Source organism: Cladophialophora bantiana, assembly GCF_000835475.1.
Source record: "Cladophialophora bantiana CBS 173.52 unplaced genomic scaffold supercont1.18, whole genome shotgun sequence".
Taxonomy (NCBI): Eukaryota; Fungi; Ascomycota; class Eurotiomycetes; order Chaetothyriales; family Herpotrichiellaceae; genus Cladophialophora; species Cladophialophora bantiana.
This window is the reverse complement of record NW_015971592.1, coordinates 629,571-648,568: the sequence shown is the minus strand read 5'-3', so window position 1 is coordinate 648,568 and position 18,998 is coordinate 629,571. Positions and strand designations below refer to the sequence as shown.

Below are 18,998 nucleotides of genomic sequence, written 5' to 3'. Positions count from 1 at the left end.
TAAAGCAAGGTTAGGAGCCCATACAGTAGAGACATGATTCTCCAACCTTAGTGCCCATGGGTTTTTGTCCGCAAGATCGTTTCACTTGTGCCACCGTCCTGTGCAAGGCTATGCCCTTGAGTACGAGTACAATATCCATCTTGCTCGATCTGCCCCTCCTCACGCTCGCAGACAGAATTCAAACGATGCTCTCCAGTTCCCTCGCATACTCCACCATGTGACTAATCACCTCCTTCTCGTCCCCTTCCTCTGTCTTCTTGGACGCCTCCAATCCGGGGAAATATATCCTCCCTTCTTCCAAACTCCACCCTTGCTCGCGTGCAAATTCCATTACTGCGCCTTCAGAGTCTAGGAAGAGAAGGTTCTTGGCCGAGGCGATAGGAAGAGAAGGGTAGGAGCGGGCGGCGCAGGAGGCTATTTCGATACGGATGGTGTTGATTAGGATCTAGTGTCAACGTCAATACTCATGAAGTAATGCAGAAAAATGGACAACCACGTACATCGGAGAACAACCCAAACTCTTCACCAGGGACGTCTCGCCCATTTGTCTTCCGCCAGACCTGGTCGTAGCTGCCTTCCATGAGACTTCTCTCCAACTCCATAGGGTATTTGATATACGGATCGGCTTCCACGCTCGGGGACCCATTCGCCCCCTCCGCCGCAATCAGAGACTCCAAGAGGGTGTGGAAACCAGCGTAATCGCCCTGGCTGAGTAATAGAAGCAGATACAGTCCCGTGAGTTTTGAGCGTTCTCTCGAAGGTGTCTGTTGTAGGCCGGGGAAATCATAGAAGGGTTGTAGCTGAGAGTAATATCTCACGAAAGATTCGGGGTCTCTTGATCGGATGGAGAGAAGAGCGCCAGCTTCCAATATTGAACGAGCGGTTGCTAGTGTCTGCGCAGGAGTTTGGGGAGAGGGTATTAAGGCATTTTGTTGTAGGAGGGCGAGCTTCGCCTGTTGTAACTGTGACTGCGCTTGAAACGGGTCGTGACTGCTTAGAGACTGTCGGAGGGTATGCAGAATCGAGTCAAGGGAGGGTGATTGTGAGGACATGGCTGCAGGCATCCTTGCTCTGCTTTCAGCGGCGCGAATGGCCTTTCGTCGAGTACCGGAAGAGTGTAGTTGCGAGCTGATGTCTGAGGAAATTTGAGTGCGAAAGTTGGATGGATTTGAGCAAGGGGATGGTCATGTAAAGAAGGCTGCGCAGTCGATTTTTCTCCTCTGAATGTCTATTGCGCGGTGGAATTGATTCAAGACAGTGAGGGCGTACGAATCGAAAGTCCAGCCTGTTGTCCAGATCCCGCTGATTTTAGTTCCAACTTCGCCTAACCATATTAGGTAAGAAACAGCCTTCCGTGATGTTCAGAGCAGTGTACGGAGTACTTGTACGTATTTCTCCATACCTATATGAGGTGAGATTCGCCTCATAAGTCTATGCTATGCACATAATATTCCCCTACACTCCACTACACATCTCTTCCGGCACTGGATACCATCCGAATACTCGATCTATTCCAATACAGCTCAGAGCATTCAGACAACAGCCAATAGCTGCTGAGACAGTTGAAGTCGTGCCAAACAAATGAACAGCCCACCAGCAACTAATGCTGTTCCTGCATACATTGAAAGAGCAAGGTAGCTATACTTGATTAGCTCGCCACTGATAGGAGAACCGAAGAGGCCGCTCATGATGAAAGATGTCAGCAATTGAAAGTCCTGGAGAGAGGTAGAAAGAATCCTAACTCACGTCATGGAGACTATTCCCATTATCATGCCAACTGCAGTACCGTATGATTCTGGTGTTGCCAGCTTCGTGCCGCACGCCACCTGGAGACTCAAGATTGACTGGAAGAGCGGAGTTTTCAGTCACAATTCGTGGCTTAACGACAAGGGGACAACTCACACCCGAGCAAAACCCATAAGCCAAGCTCCACACCACCAGACCCGCTGATGTTTGGGCGGCCGTCCAACAATATGCAACCGCCGCAGAGGTCATCGCGGCTAGTGAGCACATATTGAAATGACCGTATTGATCAGCAGCCCAGCCAGCGCCAATTCTCCCAAAAAGGGAGGCAGCGTTGAGAATAGAGACGAGATAGAATGCGAAGCTGGTGGAGAGACCAACGCTGACGGCGTATGAGGTTACAAAGAAGAAAGGGGAGAACATTCCCAGGTAATAGAGCCCTATCCCCCCGCAAAAGGTAAGGAAAACCCGGTTCTTGAGGATCGACAGGTCTGTCTTCTTTGTATTGTCTTTCCGGGCTGATGGGGGAGTCGCCCCACCACTGGGCTTCTGTGTCGCTGGGGGGAGGACAGTGACACAAGTTACGGCCACAAGCGGAACCATTGTAAAGGCAACAATACGCACTGTCCAGCCAAAACTAATGTCGTTCTTGTTAAGAAGTTGATCCACCATTATAGGCCATATGACGCCACCCAGAGAGGAACCTGCGATCGTAAAGCCGGTCGCCAAGCCACGATTCTTGTGAAAGTGACGGCTAACCATGGCAAGAACAGGGCAAGCGAGAAGTGCTTGCCCTATGCCTAGAAGAAGCCCTTGGGTCAGGAAAAACTGATAATATTCATGACACAGAGAGATCATGAACATGGAAAAGATAGTTATTGTGCCTCCTGTTATGAGGAGAATCTAGACAGTAGGTTAACTGGACTGACTGGTATCGTGCATAGGTACATAGCCTGTGCTTACTGTAGGGCCCATCCGATCAGTCAAAAGGCCTGCCGGCGCTGCAGTGAGGAAGAAAATAAACGTGGAGAAAGAGCCAATCCAGGAAATGTCAAATTCGGACTTGTCGGCCAATTCATGTCTCCGGTAGCAGTCGATGAAGACGCCAAACGCATTGAGGAAGCCAACTGTGCAGAAGGTTGACAAAGCGGAGCCGACGAGGGCGAGAATCGATCTTGTGCTGTGGGAGTGGTGTCAGCCCCCGGCGGAAGACCATGGAAGAGTACTGACTTGAATTCACCAGTGTCATTCCGGCTCAGACTACCCCCTGCCACTACTGCCTTCTCTGAATCTGAAGGCAACGCAGGTTTTGCCTCTTCCATCATTTTGAAAAGTCATGAGGACGAATTACTGTTAGAGGATCCATGTCGGCGCGGGAACGAGAGCAGGACCTTTTATCAACGTTCTGAAGCTTGAGCGAAACGGAGAGTCCATGGGCTCGAGTAGCCAATGCATGTTGACAACCGGTTGAAACAATGGGACGTGGGACTGTGCTAAATTGTCAAGCTTGAGTTAATTTGCCGCAGTCTGTGTTTGAAGCTGAATGAGCACGCTTGTGACAAAAGAACTGATGTACTCGGTGGAGCTCGGAGCTTCCATGGAATTTCCTAGCTTCCAAGGCTTCATGCTCTCTTTACAGCCGATTGGTCCCTTTAACCGGTGCGGGTCCAAATAGAGCCGTCTGACGAATAGTAATAATAGGACGTGAGGGCGCAACGACCGCTTAGGGCCTCCTATTTCGGCAAGGCTAGCTATCCCCGATGCTCATATGGGGATTCCTCCTGGACTGCAGCTGCACTTTGCCAACGTAAAGTATTCGTTCATTGCTCCTGGACTCTCCGCGGCATAAAGGGTAGTTATTTGTCTTTGCGGTGTCGACATCCTGAGTCTGGAAGTCAGTCAGGCCCAAGAATGATGTCTTCCGGCAGGGGTCGAGCAGATGCGCCTCCAAATCCCTTGAAGAGACCCCGCCAGGATCCTGTATCTTGTCAATTCTGCAGGTCGAAGAAACTGAAGTGTAACAGACAGCAGCCATGTTCGAATTGTGCGTCAAGAGGCCTGGCCTGCGATGGTAAATTTATGCCCTATGGCCGGCGTCCGTCTGTGTTTGTCGAAGATCCGAGCGACCAATCTGTTCTCGCGCGATTGAAACGACTCGAAGACATCGTCATTGGGAGGTCGTTAGCCCCAGATACGACGATAACTGGCTCTGGGACATCTCCACATCTACCTCTGCCCAGGGGTATTCCCTCTCCGAGCCTTGCCTGTCTCTCACCGGCATCGGAATACGAGCAGGCCGTTCACAGCCTGGAGGAGACTGGCACCCACGAAGCACCATTGGTATTTCCACGAGGCTGTGACATCCGCATAATGTCCATGCGCCAAATCTCCCTCGATTCTGATAAGCCGACCCATTTCCAGCAGGCCTCGAAGCGCCTGTGTCTTCCGCTGAAGGAGGAAGCGTCACTGTTACTAGACCACTATTTCAGACACATTGACGACCTCCAACATGTCGTTCACGTTCCCACTGTCCGGATGACGATGCAGAATCTGTATTCTAGCCTAGAGCAAGGCCTCCTCGTCATCCCTTCCGAAGTCGCGCTCTTGCTCAGCATCCTCGCAAGTGCTTCAGCCCTTTGTGTTTATTTTTTGGGAGACAGCCGACCGTCGTTCTCGACGTCTGAAGCTGCCCAAGCGTCCTCGTTCTGGACAAATGCCGCGCTGGAAGTAATAGAGTCCTCTCGCCGCACGATCGCCAGACAATTGGAGGATGTCCAGGCCGCCGTCATCCTGGGGTTTCTACTGTTCCACAGTGAAGGATTCTCGACCAGAGCCCGTTGTTTGTTCGCCAGTACTGTGGCAATGGCGCGTGATCTTTCGCTGCACAGGATCGACACGCCAGGCAATGTTGCTAATCAACAGACTGGCTTGGAGACTGAGATAAAGCGTAGGGTATGGTGGCACGTCGCGGCAACAGATTGGTATGTCCTTGCTTCCAGAACAAGGCCCACAGCTACTCATCGGCTTGCAGGTTGTTGAGTCTCAGTGGAGGTCCACAGGAAGGAACTTATTTTGTCCAACCACGACATATGCGTGTGAATAGGCCACGCAACGTCGATGACGACGACCTTCATCAGGACACCCCTCCTATTGACAAACCCCTATCCGAACCCACCAGCATGTCATACTACATCCAGAGAATTAAACTCGCTGACATCTGCCGCAGTGTCGTCGACGTGATGCCGCTGTCGAGCCTGGAGCTGGGGACCGTCAACTACCAAGATGTGGTTACACTTGACAGGAAATTCGAAGCCTTCTTCCAAGAGCTACCTTCGTTCTTCAAAGTCGACGAATACCATCTGCGCGAAAGCGAACCAGTCATGCGTCGTTATCCGCAGATGCAAGTCCAGCGTTATGCATTGGGAATGATTGGACACACGAGACGCTGTAAACTCCATCAACCCTTTCTCATCCGCCGCTCTGTGGAACGCCATTATGACTACTCCCGCGAGATATCGCTGAAGTCGGCTCGATCAGTCATCCGGATGAAGGGACTCCTTCAGCTAGATGAGCCAGGAAATTTTATGGCAGTTATCGCAAGGCATACCGGTGTAGTCTATCACATTTTCATGGCGACCATTGTGCTGGTGATGGATCTGTGTTTCAACGAGGCTGCCGCAGGGGAAGACGACGCAGCACGCAAAGCCGAGGTCGCGGAAGCTTGCAAGACGCTGGAAGATGCGAAGTCGCAGTCACGGATGGCGCATGAGTTTCTCGAGTCTCTTATGGATGTGCTCAGAAAGCACAAGGTTCGCTTGCATGGAATTAACGGTCCTTTAGCTGGGGATGCGGCCGAGCAGCAAGCTCAGCAGTCTCTTCAGCCTCAAATCCTTGCAGACCCTGGAGGACAACAAGCACCGCGGCCTTGTGATAACTGGACTCCCGAAGAAGACGGTCAGCACCATCTGTCAGATTTTGACGAGATATGGAAGGACTATGTCGAGTTGGGGCCGAAGATGGGGATGCCAGGCTGGGATAGCCTCTTTTCCGACCTCGATTCAAGAATGTGAGGATGCATTAAGCAGCCAGGGCGAAGACTTGCTGCAGGACTTGCTTTCTGCTCGGCGAAAGCTCTCCACTTCAGAAGAATTTGCCTCTGTTAGAAATGTTGTATGTCTTTGTGACAGCTGATGGATGTTTATTTCCTCACCCTCCTAGCATGCCTTACTAAATTCTCAATGACACCCTCAAACGCTTCCTTCTCCTTAACCAATCCATCCCTTCTTTTCAACCAGTACTCCAGAACTTCACTTGTTCTTGCTGTTAATTCATTTAATTCCTTCACATGCCTCTGCAATTCTTCGTCAGTCAAGCCTTCAAGCTTTTCCTCGGTAGTAGCGCAGAGTCGTTTCACAGCTGCTAGGTCTAACTCCGGTGGCGGAGGGGGCCCTTTCGGTTTCCTTGAGCGGGGTACTCTTTGGCCTTCTTTGACGCCGCCTGATTGTGTGCTGTCGATCGAGGCAGATGAGTCGTTTGCACCGCTTTGTGCCTTGAGACGTGCAAGAGAACCTAATGTCTTATCGGCTTCCGATTTGCGTGCTGAGGGTTCTAGATTGATGTCCGGCAGAACAAGTTTCTTCTGCTTACTTGGCGGTAGAATTTCGTCGAGGTCGACCGGTACACCAAGGCTAACCAGGAATAACCGCCTGATTCGCGATTGCGTCCAATTCGGCGGTTGGAGCGGAGGTGGTGTGATGAGTTGCTTCCAGAGGGAGCGTGAGCGGTCAGAGGGGAAGATGGGTGAGAAATCTGATATCGTTTCTTGTGGTGGAAATCGAGAGGAGTAGTCGGCTGTGGAAGCCGGGAACATGACGTCTAGGTGCATTTGTGCGGCAGCAAGGAAATCTGGTACCGATGAAAGGGCACCGAAGTCGATCAGGGGCTGCGGTTGGATAGTTGGATCAGCACACTATAGGGCATCAACGAAGATGGGAAACTCACGAATGCGTCGGCTGGTACAGAACTTGATTGAGAAATAGATACAGGAGGTGGTGACTCGACAGCCTCAGGTTCTTCAAAGCCATCGTCAAAGTCCCCGAAGTCATCATCAGCCCCAGCTTTTGCGCCTTCTTCAAATTCATCGAACTCATCTCCGAAGTCGTTATCATTACGGTCGTTGCCATCATCATTGTCATGTAGAGCGGATCTCCGTCTTGTGGAATTCATAGATCTGTCGAGAATTGGTGACCCTGAATCAGGTCAATGGTCCTCCTGAAAGTTGGTCTGTACGCTGGATTTACCTGCTCCACTGCCCTGATTCTCGATGATATCCGGTGCAGCATCGAGAGTTCGCTTCTTACGGGCTTCTGTGCCTGGGATCTCGCCATGGGCGGGAATACTGTCGACCCGAGTAATGACGGTTTCTGGCACTGGAATATCTGAGGAAGAAGAAGATTTTTGTCCATCTCCCGCCCCATCATCAGTGTAGTGCCTCCTTCCAGGCTCTGGATTCTTCAGAATGACGTCGGGGACAGCATCCATTTGCCTCTGTAGATAGGCCGAAGTCTTTGGAATTTCACCATAGCTCGGGGATTCGGGGTCGAGCTTCTCGACCACAGTACGTGGTATAAGAGTGCCTCCTGGGGTCGTGGGTGGTTCGAGAAGCTGAGAGGAGCGTTTACTGAGGCGGCCTTCTGGGACAATCTCGACCTCGTCAGGCACAGCATCCAACATTCGCTTCTCGTATGCAGGCGTGCCCGGGACCTCGCCATATCGTGGCTCATCATCGACCTTTTCAATGCGTGTCTTGGGAATGGGAGAAACGGGAGTGACTGGTCTGGAGGGTCTTTTTTGACCCTCTGAGGCATCTGAGAAGTGTTCATCTTCGCCTTCTGACGATACTATGGCAGTCATTAGTTCCCCTAATGGCTTTGATCGGATCTCAAGGTAGTCTTACATTCATGAGCACCGGGATCCTCCAGTTCGACGCTTTTCCTGGGGGGTTCAAGATGCAGGCTGTCTCTCGATGAAGATGGTCTCGTCATCTTTACGGCTGAATGGGTATCTGCCTGTCTCCCAATACAACAGAAGAATCGACAGAGCAGAAGCCTGGGTGAGGAGACGGAGAGGGCGCGAGGGTGAAGGTAGAAAGGAAGTGGCCTGCAGTTGGTTCAAGGCGCAGCGCAGGCCAGCATTGGCGTCTGTTTCCTTTTTGGGCACCAACTCCGCAACCACTGCGTCGACACATCTGCATTTGCACCCATCTGCACCATCTGCATCAACTTATTTGCTCCGTGCCTGAGCCTGAGCGCGTCTTGATCAACATCGTCACAACCACCACGGTGCCACCACCTTACACCCCTTACCAACACCATCCTTTTTGCTCAAACGGCAAACACTGATCTGCTCTTGTCCCTGTCCTGCGTCCCCTGTACCCTGTCTTCTTCGGCCTCCTGCGATGCCCTCTCTCTAGATTTCTAACGCCTCACCTGCTGCAAATCGCGAAGATGGCCTTCAATTTCGGACAGCCCTCTACAAGTGGAGGGAGTTCACAGTCGCTATTTGGAACATCTAATACCCCTGCATCATCAGGAGGAAGTCTATCAGGAACAAATTCTGGGTTCAATTTTGGCGGGATCAAGCCTCCGGCAACTGCGTCTACTCAACCGCCAAATTTCCTTAGCACTGGTGGTGCAAAAGACAACAAGCCCGCGTCTCCCAGTATCCTTGGACAGCAAAGTGGCACCTCTGGAAATTCTGCATCCCAGAACTTATTCGCGCCCAAGCCGCAGAGCGGCGAGTCTGCAAAGTCAAATTTTGGAGGGTTCGGTACACCAGACAAATCGTCTACCCTTACAACATCTGCTCCGTCGTTGTTTGGTTCTACAACCCCTGCTACCAGCAAGCCATTCGGTTTTGGCACGACTTCAACCACTCCAGCCGGACCTCCTCCAGCCAGCTCAACCTTGGCCGCAAGTACAGGCGGTGGTGGCGCTGGCCTTTTTGGTGCAAAACCAGGCGAAGATGCGTCCAAGTCAACCTTTTCCTGGGGTAAACCAGCTGCGGCAGGAGTAGCACCTTCTGGAAACCTCTTTGGTGGTTCATCTGGCGGCTTCAGTTTCGGAAAGCCAGCAGAGTCTACATCAATAACCACACCGTCGATGACTGCTGCTTCCGCCCCTGAACAGAAGTCCTTTTCGTTTGGCCAGCCCACTTCAGCACCAGCGACCTCGCAGCCAGCTGCTACTCCCTTATTTGGCGAAGCACCGAAACCACCAGCAGCACAAAATCTCTTTGCGAAGCCAGCCACGACAGCAGCTCCAGGGTCAGCCGCTAAGCCGACCTTTTCATTCGGACAGCCATCCGCAACGCAGGCTTCAGCAGCAGCGACACCCGCGACTTCTGCTCCTGCCCAAACACCTCTTTTCTCAGGATTCAACCTTGGTGGTGCTCAAAGCTCAGCATCGACAACCGCTGCGGCTACCACGACTGCACCTGCACCTACTGCGAGTCCGTTCTCCTTTGGTCCTCCAGCTACCAGCGCCCCGGCAGCTTCTCAGCCTGCCGGTACTTCAGCCCCTGCGGCAAGCCCTCTTTTCGGTAAGCCCGCGCCTACAACAACGCAACCTGCCACTACCTCAGCTCCTACTTCCAGCCCTTTTTTGTTTAGCAAACCGGCAACCTCAGCTACCTCGCAACCTGCTGCCCCTGTAATCACTGCCGCTCCGGCGGCTGGGACCACTGCTGCGCCGGCCTCAGTTCCAAGTGCCATAGGGGTCCAGACTTCCACAACCGGACCAACCCCGCCAGCTCAATCCCGCCTTCGCAATAAAACCATGGATGAGATTCTCACCCGCTGGGCGACCGACATGTCACGCTACTCGAAGGAGTTCAAAGATCACGCAGAGACCATCGCCCGGTGGGACCAGTTGATCGTAGATAACTCCTCTAAAATCGACAAGCTGTACGTCCGCGCCCGGACGTGTGAGCGACAAACTGTGAGTGTGGACATGCAACTGACCGCGGTTGAAAACTCGCAAGCGGAATTGGAATCTTGGTTAACTAAATACGAAAACGACGTGGATGAGATGTTGGCCAAAGATTCTATGACGCCTAGCGAAATGGGTGGACCCGATCAAGAGAGGGAGAGGACGTACAAACTCGCGGAGAAATTGGGGGAGAGACTGGAGGAGATGGAGAGAGATTTGGGAAGCATGGTTGACGAAGTTAATGCCGCAAATGCAAGCCTGAGTAGGAGTTCAAAGGGAGATGAGCCGGTAAGCCATCTGATCTGCCTCCTTAATATTTTGTTTCGAAGCAAGAGCTAATGAGGGCGATATAGATCACACAAATTGTCAAGATCCTCAATTCGCACTTGATCCAACTGCAGGCTATCGACCAAGGCACACAGGCTCTACAGGAAAAAGTTGCTGCGGCGCAAAAAGCGGCAAGTCAATTAGGGTATCTAGCCGGCTATAGGTCATCTTCAACAATTGATGGGAGCGACACCGGTGCAGCAGTCCAGGATTTCTATCGGAGTTACATGGGAAGGCGATCATGACGTGGCAAAGGGCTTTATCAGTGTATCAGTCAACGAAGCAACTTGGGTTTCTCCAATGGGAGGTGCTTTGGGCACTTTGGGAAGTAATAGGAACGGGGGGTGGCGAACACCTTAGCTCAAACTGCAAGTTTTGTAAGACTAGACGGATCAAATCTCGAGGAGCTCGAACATGGGAATGAGCTCTCGGTCAACATGGGAGTGAAGACATATGATATTGCCGGGCAGGCAGTCCAACTACTGTACAACCGAAGAATCATGCTTGTCCAGTGAGCCTGGTGTTTTATTGCTTTGCTTCTGGTCATTCATCCTCGAGAGACTGGTTCCCAGCATCACGGCTGTTCTCTCCATCACCAGGGGCCGACCCTCCAATGTCGTTCCCATTTATTTGTCTTTGGTGTATTGAGGGTCTTCGCCACCGGCATCCTTCTCCAGCTCCTGGATGTGCGCATCCAGTTCATCAAGGTGTTTCCGTTGTTGGGCGAGCTTCTCCTTCAATTTTCTCAAGCTGTTGTGTAAATCGTACTCATAGATTAGTCTCAGTGTATCAAATCGCTCCTTCTCGACGCCGAATACTGGAACGCACCTCTCCATTTCTTTCTCTCTGATGAACTTTGTTTCGCTGGCTTGCTCGCGTCTGGTAAAGGCATCACTGTTTTCCATCAAACCAAGTGTGAGCAGCAGTGCTAATGACATCGTGCTGCACGTTTGCCCTAGCAGGGCCTTTGAGAGAAGAGTCAGATGTCAGTTGAAAGAATACATACCCGGCAGCAGATCCACCATATCTGGGAGCCCCAGTATCTCCCTCAGATGCTCGTATGGCGGTGATGGAAAAGGATCGACGGATCGAGGAAGCCGCAGAAGCCCTGGCGAGCTTTACGACTTGAGTTCGTAACATTTTGTCGGATGGCGAGGGGTGGGATGAGAGTTGGATTGTGATCAAGGAAGGATGAGTTGGTACCGAGTACAATGCAGGAAGTAGTAGTTGCAGTCTGGGTGCGGGATGGATTGACTGAGCTCGCCTTGTCGCCTGCAGATGGCAGCTATTAGCAGTGGAGCAAATGACGAGTACGGAAATGCGCACTTAGTGTCTCGCCGTATTAATAGACAGGCAACTGCTACGGCGGAGTGAAAGGACCAGCTGATTGTTTATTTGAGCACGTGATGTGTTCTCGTCAGTGCCATTCGCCCCGTGAAAGCGGCAAAGAGGCCTCCTCGGCATCAAGAAGCATGTCAAAGCGCAGGATATTGCTCAATGCTGGGAACGGGGTCTCCAGGCTCGAATTTGCAGACAGGTGCCAGGCAATCCAATCTCCATGTGATCCGTCGATGAGTGGCGATGAAACAAGTGAGGCTGGAAGGAAATTTGAATGCGGACAAACCAAGCGGCGGCAGGTTATGTCAGTGACCTTTGGCGGGCCTGTTAGGGGTATCTGGTGGCTGCTGGTGGCTGCTGGTGGCCCCCTGCACCTTAATCAGGGCCAAGCCTCTGGCTGGCGGAAGGCCCCAAACAGCCAAAACAGCCAAAACAGCAAAACAGCAAACAGCAAACAGCAAACAGGGCAACAGGAGCGAAGGGGGAAGGGAGCCTCCCACTCTGTTCCCTCCCACTTCCATTCCCACTCCCCCCCTGCGGCTACCTTTTTCAACTACTGTAGGCGACGCCTGCAGGCTTGCGCACATTGCACAACCAACTCTCGTCCTCTCGTCTTTCTTTCTTCCATACCAACAACGTCTTTGCAAATCACCCACCCCAACACCCTCCCTCATCCTCTCGGATCACTTGTAATCCTGCTCGATCTCTCGAGTCCTCACCTGGTGCGAGTCCCATTGACCTCCCTACCTTCTTCCGACGGTAAGCTACAACCCCCCCCCAGCGTCGTCACCTCCTCCAGCGGTCTACATGTACCCCACGCCTACGAGCACTTGCACGGGACAATCTTCGACTGCGCCCTCAGTCACTTGAGCTTCAGTCGGATGTAGGAAACTACCTTGGGTTCGCGCGAGTCTCTTGATACACGTCCTTCACCCTGCCACCGCCAATCCGCTTGCGATCCCAGTACAGACGCTGTCATTGACGTCAATTCCTGCGTCTCGACCATTCACTCTCCATCTCAGTTCCTGTATGGCTGAAACCGCGGCGGAACGGGAAGGAAGTTGTTTTCTGTGCATTCACTGTAATCGCAATACCAAATGTGGCCCTTTGTTCTCGACCTTGTCGTTGTCCGGGCTGTTCGTTGACGCTTTTGCCGTTTGATTGTGTTGGGTGACTGGGCTAATCGGTCACCTCCTGCAGGTCTCCTTTTTCCTTTTGAATCACATCGCGGCATCCAACATCAAAAATGGGTGTTGAGGAGTCAGTCTACTTAGCAAAGCTTGCTGAGCAAGCGGAGCGATACGAGGGTAATGTCCACTTGTCCTCAACCTAGCCGTGTTCGAAACTGATCCTTGGTACAGAGATGGTCGAGAACATGAAGGTCGTCGCCTCTGCAGACCAAGAGCTCTCCGTCGAGGAGCGAAACCTCCTGTCCGTTGCCTACAAGAACGTCATTGGCGCCCGGCGTGCTTCCTGGAGAATTGTCACCTCCATTGAACAAAAGGAGGAGTCGAAAGGCAATGATGCCCAAGTCAAGCTGATCAAGGAGTACCGCCAAAACATCGAGAAAGAGCTCTCCAAGATCTGCGAAGACATTCTCGAGGTTCTCGACAAGCATCTGATCCCATCTGCTCAGACCGGCGAATCCAAGGTCTTCTACCACAAGATGTAAGCTGAGCTTCCCAATAGGTCACAGCAATTCTGACTTCTCGATAGGAAGGGCGACTACCACCGTTACCTAGCTGAATTCGCTACTGCCGAAAAGCGAAAGGAATCCGCGGACAAGTCTCTCGAGGCCTACAAGGCTGCAACCGAAGTCGCTCAAACTGACCTCGCGCCCACCCACCCCATCCGACTTGGTCTTGCCCTGAACTTCTCTGTCTTCTACTACGAGATCTTGAACTCTCCCGACCAAGCATGCCACCTGGCCAAACAGGCATTCGATGATGCCATTGCTGAACTCGACACCCTGAGCGAAGAAAGCTACAAGGATTCCACATTGATCATGCAACTGTTGAGAGACAACTTGGTGAGCCATGGAAACAGCCTTGAACCTTGCATTTCTTCCTCTAACAGTCCTATAGACTCTCTGGACCTCTTCCGAGGCTGAGCCCCAAGAGGCACCAGCTGCTCAGTCAAGCGAAGCTCCGAAGGAGTCTGAGGCGGCGCCTGCACCAGAGGCTAGCACAGAGAAGGCCGAGTAAGAGGACGTGTCCTGACCCGCCACGGTATCCGTTGGCAAAGATATCCCCCCCGCTGTCTCGGCGTGCAAACGAGGAGGACGGGCTGGGCGGCAGCATCACTTGCAACAATCTTTCCCACTTGTCATCCTCCAACTGATATTCCCATCCCCTGTTACCACCGACAGCCCTTCCGCAGATGGATTACAGCAGACAAGATAATCTGCGGTGGCGGTGCGACGACAAACAATCCCCTGATGGAAGAGTAGCTGCTTTAGGTACTTCGTTAGACCCAAAGACAGGAGAAGAAATAGCAATACGTGATCTGGTGATCGTTTCTCCATCTGCGCGGCATTGTCGTCGAAGTTATACTTCCCCGCTCATTCTATTACTAGTAGTTAGCCATTTCCTTTACCCGACTCATCTTCGCATGAGGCGTAACGTTTAGACAAGAGTGTCAGTGTCGCCATCGTGCCTCGCGCAGCTCGCCCACATTCGCGACTCGGCTGAATTTGACTCGTGTGGTGGGTGATATTGGGCCATACGCCAAATCTAATGTTCTTCCAGACCAAAACTGTGCAATCTCAGACCCGAAATGCGGCATGCATCGCCCTTCCGATGATCACTCATGTCTCTCTGTGTCTCGACTTCTGAGCTTCGCCCATTCACTCTTTTCCCATTTGGTTTTTCCACTTACTTATCCCTGCTTGTTACCGTTACAAGCCTGCTTTACGTTTTCTTGACCTGTGCCCTGACGGCAGCGCGGTTGTATGCCCAGCAAGTGATGCAGAGATCCTCTTCCCTACACTGCCCGGAACGGACTAGTTGTTCCCGATTTTGGAGCATGACATATTCAAACGATGAGGAGTTGGCAAGACAAGCCTGGCTGGCAAATAAGGAGCTTGAGAGTTGTGCACCCAGGCCAGGACTTACATCATCGTGGCAGAGCAGGGCGTAGCCGTATTGCCCAGCCTTGGAGTCGGCACTGTTTGGGACGTCGAGGCTACCAGTGCAGACTGTAGTTTTCAACGGTGTAGTGTTGGATGAATTCGGGCTTCCGAGGGAGAGGGAGGAAATGCTTTTGGCCGCGGTAGTGCTCATCGTTAAGCTGGGTGTAGAGGTCCAGGTCAGCGTCGACAAGTCTGCGACTCCTTCGTCGACGCAATCTTGAGCAAGAGTAGAAGCAGCACCAATGCTTCCACGCTCATCCACCCCTTCCTTATCCATCATGACACCTCGGGCTTCTGTTCCAGCAACCATGGCTCCCTCGTTTTCGACACGGCCACTGTCCACAAGCACATCACCCAGTCCATTAACCCACTGTCCATTACACCGCTTCCAGTATATCCCCTTTGCCAGAGGGCTGGTGGCAAGACATTCTTCTAACCGCTGCTTCTCGGCTCGAAGGAGGGCTTGAGCTTCGTTTGCAGCGGCGCTGAACGCATGTCGCGCAAGAGCCACCCGAGAAGACTCGTCGGCGGCGACCTCGCTGAGCAAGGTTGCTGGGCAATTGTCCAATCCCGAATTTGGGGCCGTCTCGAAGTGGGAGCTATCTTTACCCTCACAAACCTGATCGTCCTTGTTGAGGATGGTATCGAGCTGCGCGCCCAAGTTGCAACATATACCGCTTTCCAGCAAGGCGACGATATTCCTCAGCCTCTCTTTCGCGTACTGATCCATCACGGCTACCGCTGCCCTCGGCTTAAGCACTACGTCAGGCTCCTGCGAGTAGATACAGCCGTTGCCATGTGCGTACGTGATTTCGGGGCGCGGGAGGTTCAACTCGCTCCCCTTGCTAGAAATACGTCTGCCTGATGTTGCCGTGGTTATTTTCACCTTCTTGCAAAGGTCTTCTCTTGATTTCACTGTGGTGGTCCCTGTGACGATCGGGAATGTTGGCAGGGGTGAGTAAAATGGATGGATGAGTGTGCGGATCTCGTTGAGCACGGCCTCATCTAGTGCCGTGGATTGAGCCCTGGCCTCGCGACAAGATTAGTTGTCCCTCTTTTTCTTCAACTTTCGAATACACTCGAAGGAATGTGGATGTTAGTGGTAACATGTAAGATGAAGAGTCTTGGATTTGATTCACTTGTCTCCAGATAGAAGCTGAATGCATGGCTCCAGCGCCTATGACACAAGGGATCATGCAAGGTGGACCTGAGAGTCTCACAGAGACGAGCACAGACTCATCTGGAGGGCGCTGATACGAATCTCCAGGCCCCAGGCCGCCGAATGAGAGAAATCTGAAAAAGAGAAATTTGAATATCGACGAAGGGCACAGAGGCAAGAGGGCTGGGTTCGAAAAAATGATCCTTCAATCAGGAGACACTATGAACTTACGTGTCACTATGCCTCCGGCACATCTGAAAAGTGATTCTCGTTTCACCATCGCAAGTCCTGAGCTCGTGAGCATGAACACAGCCTGGGCATGCCTCATAGATATCCTGACCCCAGTGGTAGGACAGCGGGCAGGGAAGGGAAGTTTTGAAGACAACGAGGAACACCATCTTGTTGACTTCTGTGGGGGTTAGAGAAGGAAGAGAGCAGGGAGGAGGTAAATGAGGTATTTATAGGGTATTTATAGGGGAGTGGGATCGAAGTGGGCCAAAAACAGGTCATGCATACTATTCTGACAGGGCCTCGCCATGATACCCGTTTGTTGGTGTTGTCGTCGTCCTCTAGCTCTATGGATACAATGGCTCTGAGTTGTATGGCGGCCCTTCGGGGCTCAAAAAGGCAGGTTCGAAACTAAATGCTCTCGTCGTCTCAGTGAATCTCTCGAATCCGGAAATCGCAGGGTGTGCTGCATGGATTCAGCCTCAGTTTTTCCATCGTCTTAACCATATGCAGCTACTGATGCTGTAGCATTTTCAGCTCAAACAGCTCCTTTCTTGCTTTTTTCCTTAGTGCTAGAAGAACGGAGCCACGAACAGCCCTGACAAGTTCCATCCGGACGATTTGAGCTCGTTTGATCGGTCTGGCGACAGTGGTTGTCTGTTCGATAGCATTTGAGGTAGATCGATGTAGCAGCGCGCTTTAGCCCTGAATAATTGGTTCTGCTGGCATGATATAGGATCCAACGTGATAAATACATATGCCTCTGGGAATCGAGGAGGCAAGGGACTCCCACGTCTGTCTCGAGATGTCAGCCTCTGCAAAAAGTTGAGGTGGACAGCAGCAAAGATGCAATCGCACATCCGTCGTAACCACAGGTTTCATACATGATATTCCATTTGCAATATGTCTCGACCCTTTGTCACCGTCCACGGCAGACGCGTGTAGCGCGGAACTGAGGTGAATCGTGCTCAATGCGCCTCCTGCAAGCCACTTCAGCCAGCAGATTCCTCTCTCGCCGTTGTTCCTAGCAGTATAGAAGTAGCGATCTTCATTGATGTCCCTAATGAAAGGTATTGAAAGACTCTAATGCTGATTCCGTTGACGAATTCATGCTTTTCGCCGATTTCTTCAAGAGATGAAGCCCTCCTTCCATGTGTTCGGGGCTTGTAAGGTTGCTCAGGAAGTAAGCCGACCTGTACAGAGATGGATCTAAAGCAGCATCCAACTTTGCCAATGAGATCGCGTGACGTTTGTATACTCGGAGACGAACGGACCACTGAATACCCAGCAAAGCGATACCGTTCACTTAGATGTTCCCTCGGGCTTCGACCGCGGAGCACCCGGTTTGTCTGTTGAAGGTTCCATAGCAGGGCGAAGGAGTCGATGGCGAAGACCGATGCCATAGATACCCGCAACGACCACGTCGAAAACGTGGACAGCCCACCAGAGCTTGACGTTTAGACCACACATCTGAATGTGGTACATCCACTCGCTCGATTCGTAGTCAAACCATGCACTGAGGAGCCCAGCATTGCCTCCGTAGTCCCCCATCATGCTTCGGAGCGTGATCTCTCTAACTCCGGTGTGTGCGTTGCTTAGATTCGCGTGCTGCCATTTGCATTGATCCCACGAGGTCCGCCTCTTTTCCTCGCCGTTATCCTCTGGTGTTGACCAGACAGATTCAGAAGGGATAAAGTGCCAGACATCACAGCCCTCGTGGTCATGGCCAGTCAGAATGAGACCACTTCTGCCTTTACCTTCAGCCGGGGCACCAAGATCTCCGCTCATGCCAAATAATGCCTGCAAAGTACCCTTCTGACTTGTTTGCTCGCTCAGGTGATTTTGTTCTTTCACTCCGTGGGGTTTGTAAACGCCACCACCATTGTCATTGCCCCAATAATCGAAAAAGGGGGCATCAACACAAGTCCCTTCTTTCTTGTGGAGTGGAAGGTGTGTAAGCAGGAGGGTAAAAGACGAACGGTCTTCCACAGGTCGCAAACGGTGAGAGATCAGGTCATTCAAATAATCGAACGTTTCGGTCTGAACATCCTCGGACAGGGCAGGGCTGTCTAGAACCAGACTGTTCAGGACAATCAGATGTAACGATGGCTGGAGGTCGATCTCTGTCCCAGTCTCGGTGCTATTGAACCTAGGATACTGGAATCTGACATCCCAGTTGGCCTTCCCAAAGACCTTCTCAAACCGGTCCATTCTCCCCCGAGAAATATCCCCAGCATAGCCAATGTCGTGATTACCGGCAATATTGATCAGTCGGCGCTCCCAATTTGTATCATGCATTTCAAAAAAGGTTTGCTTGCTTTTATTGCTCGGAGTCGTGATGTCGTCTTCCACCCTGCGACCGCCCACAAAGACTCTATTCCAAAACCTCCACCCTCTCCATCCAAACTCTTCGTCGGTGACCCATTGGCTGCCGATGAGATCTCCAAGCACAGCCACGTGAGTAGGCTTCGTCCACCAGTGCAGTGTTCTGTATATGTGACCCAGGTAGTAATCGTTGCCGAATAGATCAAGTCGTTTTCGAAGGGCCTTCAGTGCCTCGGGGAGGTCTTTAAGAACTACTTCTTGCACAGTATCAAGCGCGGAAGACAGCCAATATTGTGATTCCTCTGTGCACAGCTTCGCCCAATGCTGCCTTAGCCTAGGTATAAAGCTATCTTCGGGTTTAGGAAGGGAGCTGTCACCTTCAAGCTGAGGATCAGCTAGGGCTAGCAATCGGAAAGGGGCACGCGAAAGGGCTGGATGGAGGTCCGAGTCGCGTAAAAGTGTCCAATGTTGGTGGAAAGTCTCGCTAAAGGCGGTCGTAGTCGATATGTTTCTCCATGAGAAGACACATCCGTGAAAGATTGGATAGAGATAGAGATAGGTGGTCGAGCAAAGGGCAACTAGGGAGAGAAGGCGCAGCAGCTTGTCTGCAAGTCCATCTTTATACATCGAACCAGAATGAAAACAAAACGAGAGAATCACAACAAGAAGTACAACAACGATTTGTGGGATATCAAAAACTGTGAGCTCATTGCATTGTTGAGGGACAAGAAGCGCGACATTTAGGGAGGCAACTGGGTTG

At 51.9% G+C, this 18,998-nt stretch overlaps 9 protein-coding genes across 9 annotated transcripts; 3 read left to right on the top strand and 6 right to left on the bottom strand.

Annotated features, from left to right (window-relative positions):
* Positions 1-178: 178 nt before the first annotated feature.
* Z519_10519 (uncharacterized protein) lies at positions 179-1,052 on the bottom strand (the record flags this gene model as incomplete). Its single annotated transcript, XM_016768235.1, has 2 exons — positions 179-445; positions 501-1,052. The coding sequence occupies 2 exons, from the start codon at positions 1,050-1,052 to the stop codon at positions 179-181; spliced, it is 819 nt and encodes a 272-aa protein (XP_016615703.1).
* Positions 1,053-1,532: 480 nt separating this feature from the next.
* Positions 1,533-3,068, bottom strand: Z519_10518 (uncharacterized protein; the record flags this gene model as incomplete). The annotated part of the gene is made up of 5 exons (XM_016768234.1): positions 1,533-1,683; positions 1,747-1,844; positions 1,903-2,646; positions 2,707-2,923; positions 2,974-3,068. 5 exons carry the CDS (start codon positions 3,066-3,068, stop codon positions 1,533-1,535), a joined length of 1,305 nt encoding a protein of 434 aa, XP_016615702.1.
* A 754-nt stretch (positions 3,069-3,822) lies between these two features.
* On the top strand, positions 3,823-5,813 carry Z519_10517 (uncharacterized protein; the record flags this gene model as incomplete). Its single annotated transcript, XM_016768233.1, has 2 exons — positions 3,823-4,724; positions 4,775-5,813. 2 exons carry the CDS (start codon positions 3,823-3,825, stop codon positions 5,811-5,813), a joined length of 1,941 nt encoding a protein of 646 aa, XP_016615701.1.
* A 128-nt stretch (positions 5,814-5,941) lies between these two features.
* Positions 5,942-7,787, bottom strand: Z519_10516 (uncharacterized protein; the record flags this gene model as incomplete). Its single annotated transcript, XM_016768232.1, has 4 exons — positions 5,942-6,685; positions 6,745-6,992; positions 7,044-7,643; positions 7,700-7,787. 4 exons carry the CDS (start codon positions 7,785-7,787, stop codon positions 5,942-5,944), a joined length of 1,680 nt encoding a protein of 559 aa, XP_016615700.1.
* A 462-nt stretch (positions 7,788-8,249) lies between these two features.
* On the top strand, positions 8,250-10,303 carry Z519_10515 (uncharacterized protein; the record flags this gene model as incomplete). The annotated part of the gene is made up of 2 exons (XM_016768231.1): positions 8,250-10,019; positions 10,085-10,303. 2 exons carry the CDS (start codon positions 8,250-8,252, stop codon positions 10,301-10,303), a joined length of 1,989 nt encoding a protein of 662 aa, XP_016615699.1.
* Positions 10,304-10,684: 381 nt separating this feature from the next.
* Positions 10,685-11,198, bottom strand: Z519_10514 (uncharacterized protein; the record flags this gene model as incomplete). Its single annotated transcript, XM_016768230.1, has 2 exons — positions 10,685-10,952; positions 11,065-11,198. The coding sequence occupies 2 exons, from the start codon at positions 11,196-11,198 to the stop codon at positions 10,685-10,687; spliced, it is 402 nt and encodes a 133-aa protein (XP_016615698.1).
* Positions 11,199-12,642: 1,444 nt separating this feature from the next.
* Positions 12,643-13,600, top strand: Z519_10513 (uncharacterized protein; the record flags this gene model as incomplete). Its single annotated transcript, XM_016768229.1, has 4 exons — positions 12,643-12,703; positions 12,758-13,064; positions 13,113-13,425; positions 13,481-13,600. The coding sequence occupies 4 exons, from the start codon at positions 12,643-12,645 to the stop codon at positions 13,598-13,600; spliced, it is 801 nt and encodes a 266-aa protein (XP_016615697.1).
* A 705-nt stretch (positions 13,601-14,305) lies between these two features.
* Z519_10512 (uncharacterized protein) lies at positions 14,306-16,083 on the bottom strand (the record flags this gene model as incomplete). Its single annotated transcript, XM_016768228.1, has 2 exons — positions 14,306-15,551; positions 15,917-16,083. 2 exons carry the CDS (start codon positions 16,081-16,083, stop codon positions 14,306-14,308), a joined length of 1,413 nt encoding a protein of 470 aa, XP_016615696.1.
* A 1,132-nt stretch (positions 16,084-17,215) lies between these two features.
* Positions 17,216-18,865, bottom strand: Z519_10511 (uncharacterized protein; the record flags this gene model as incomplete). Its single annotated transcript, XM_016768227.1, has 1 exon — positions 17,216-18,865. One exon carries the CDS (start codon positions 18,863-18,865, stop codon positions 17,216-17,218), a length of 1,650 nt encoding a protein of 549 aa, XP_016615695.1.
* Positions 18,866-18,998: the final 133 nt, after the last annotated feature.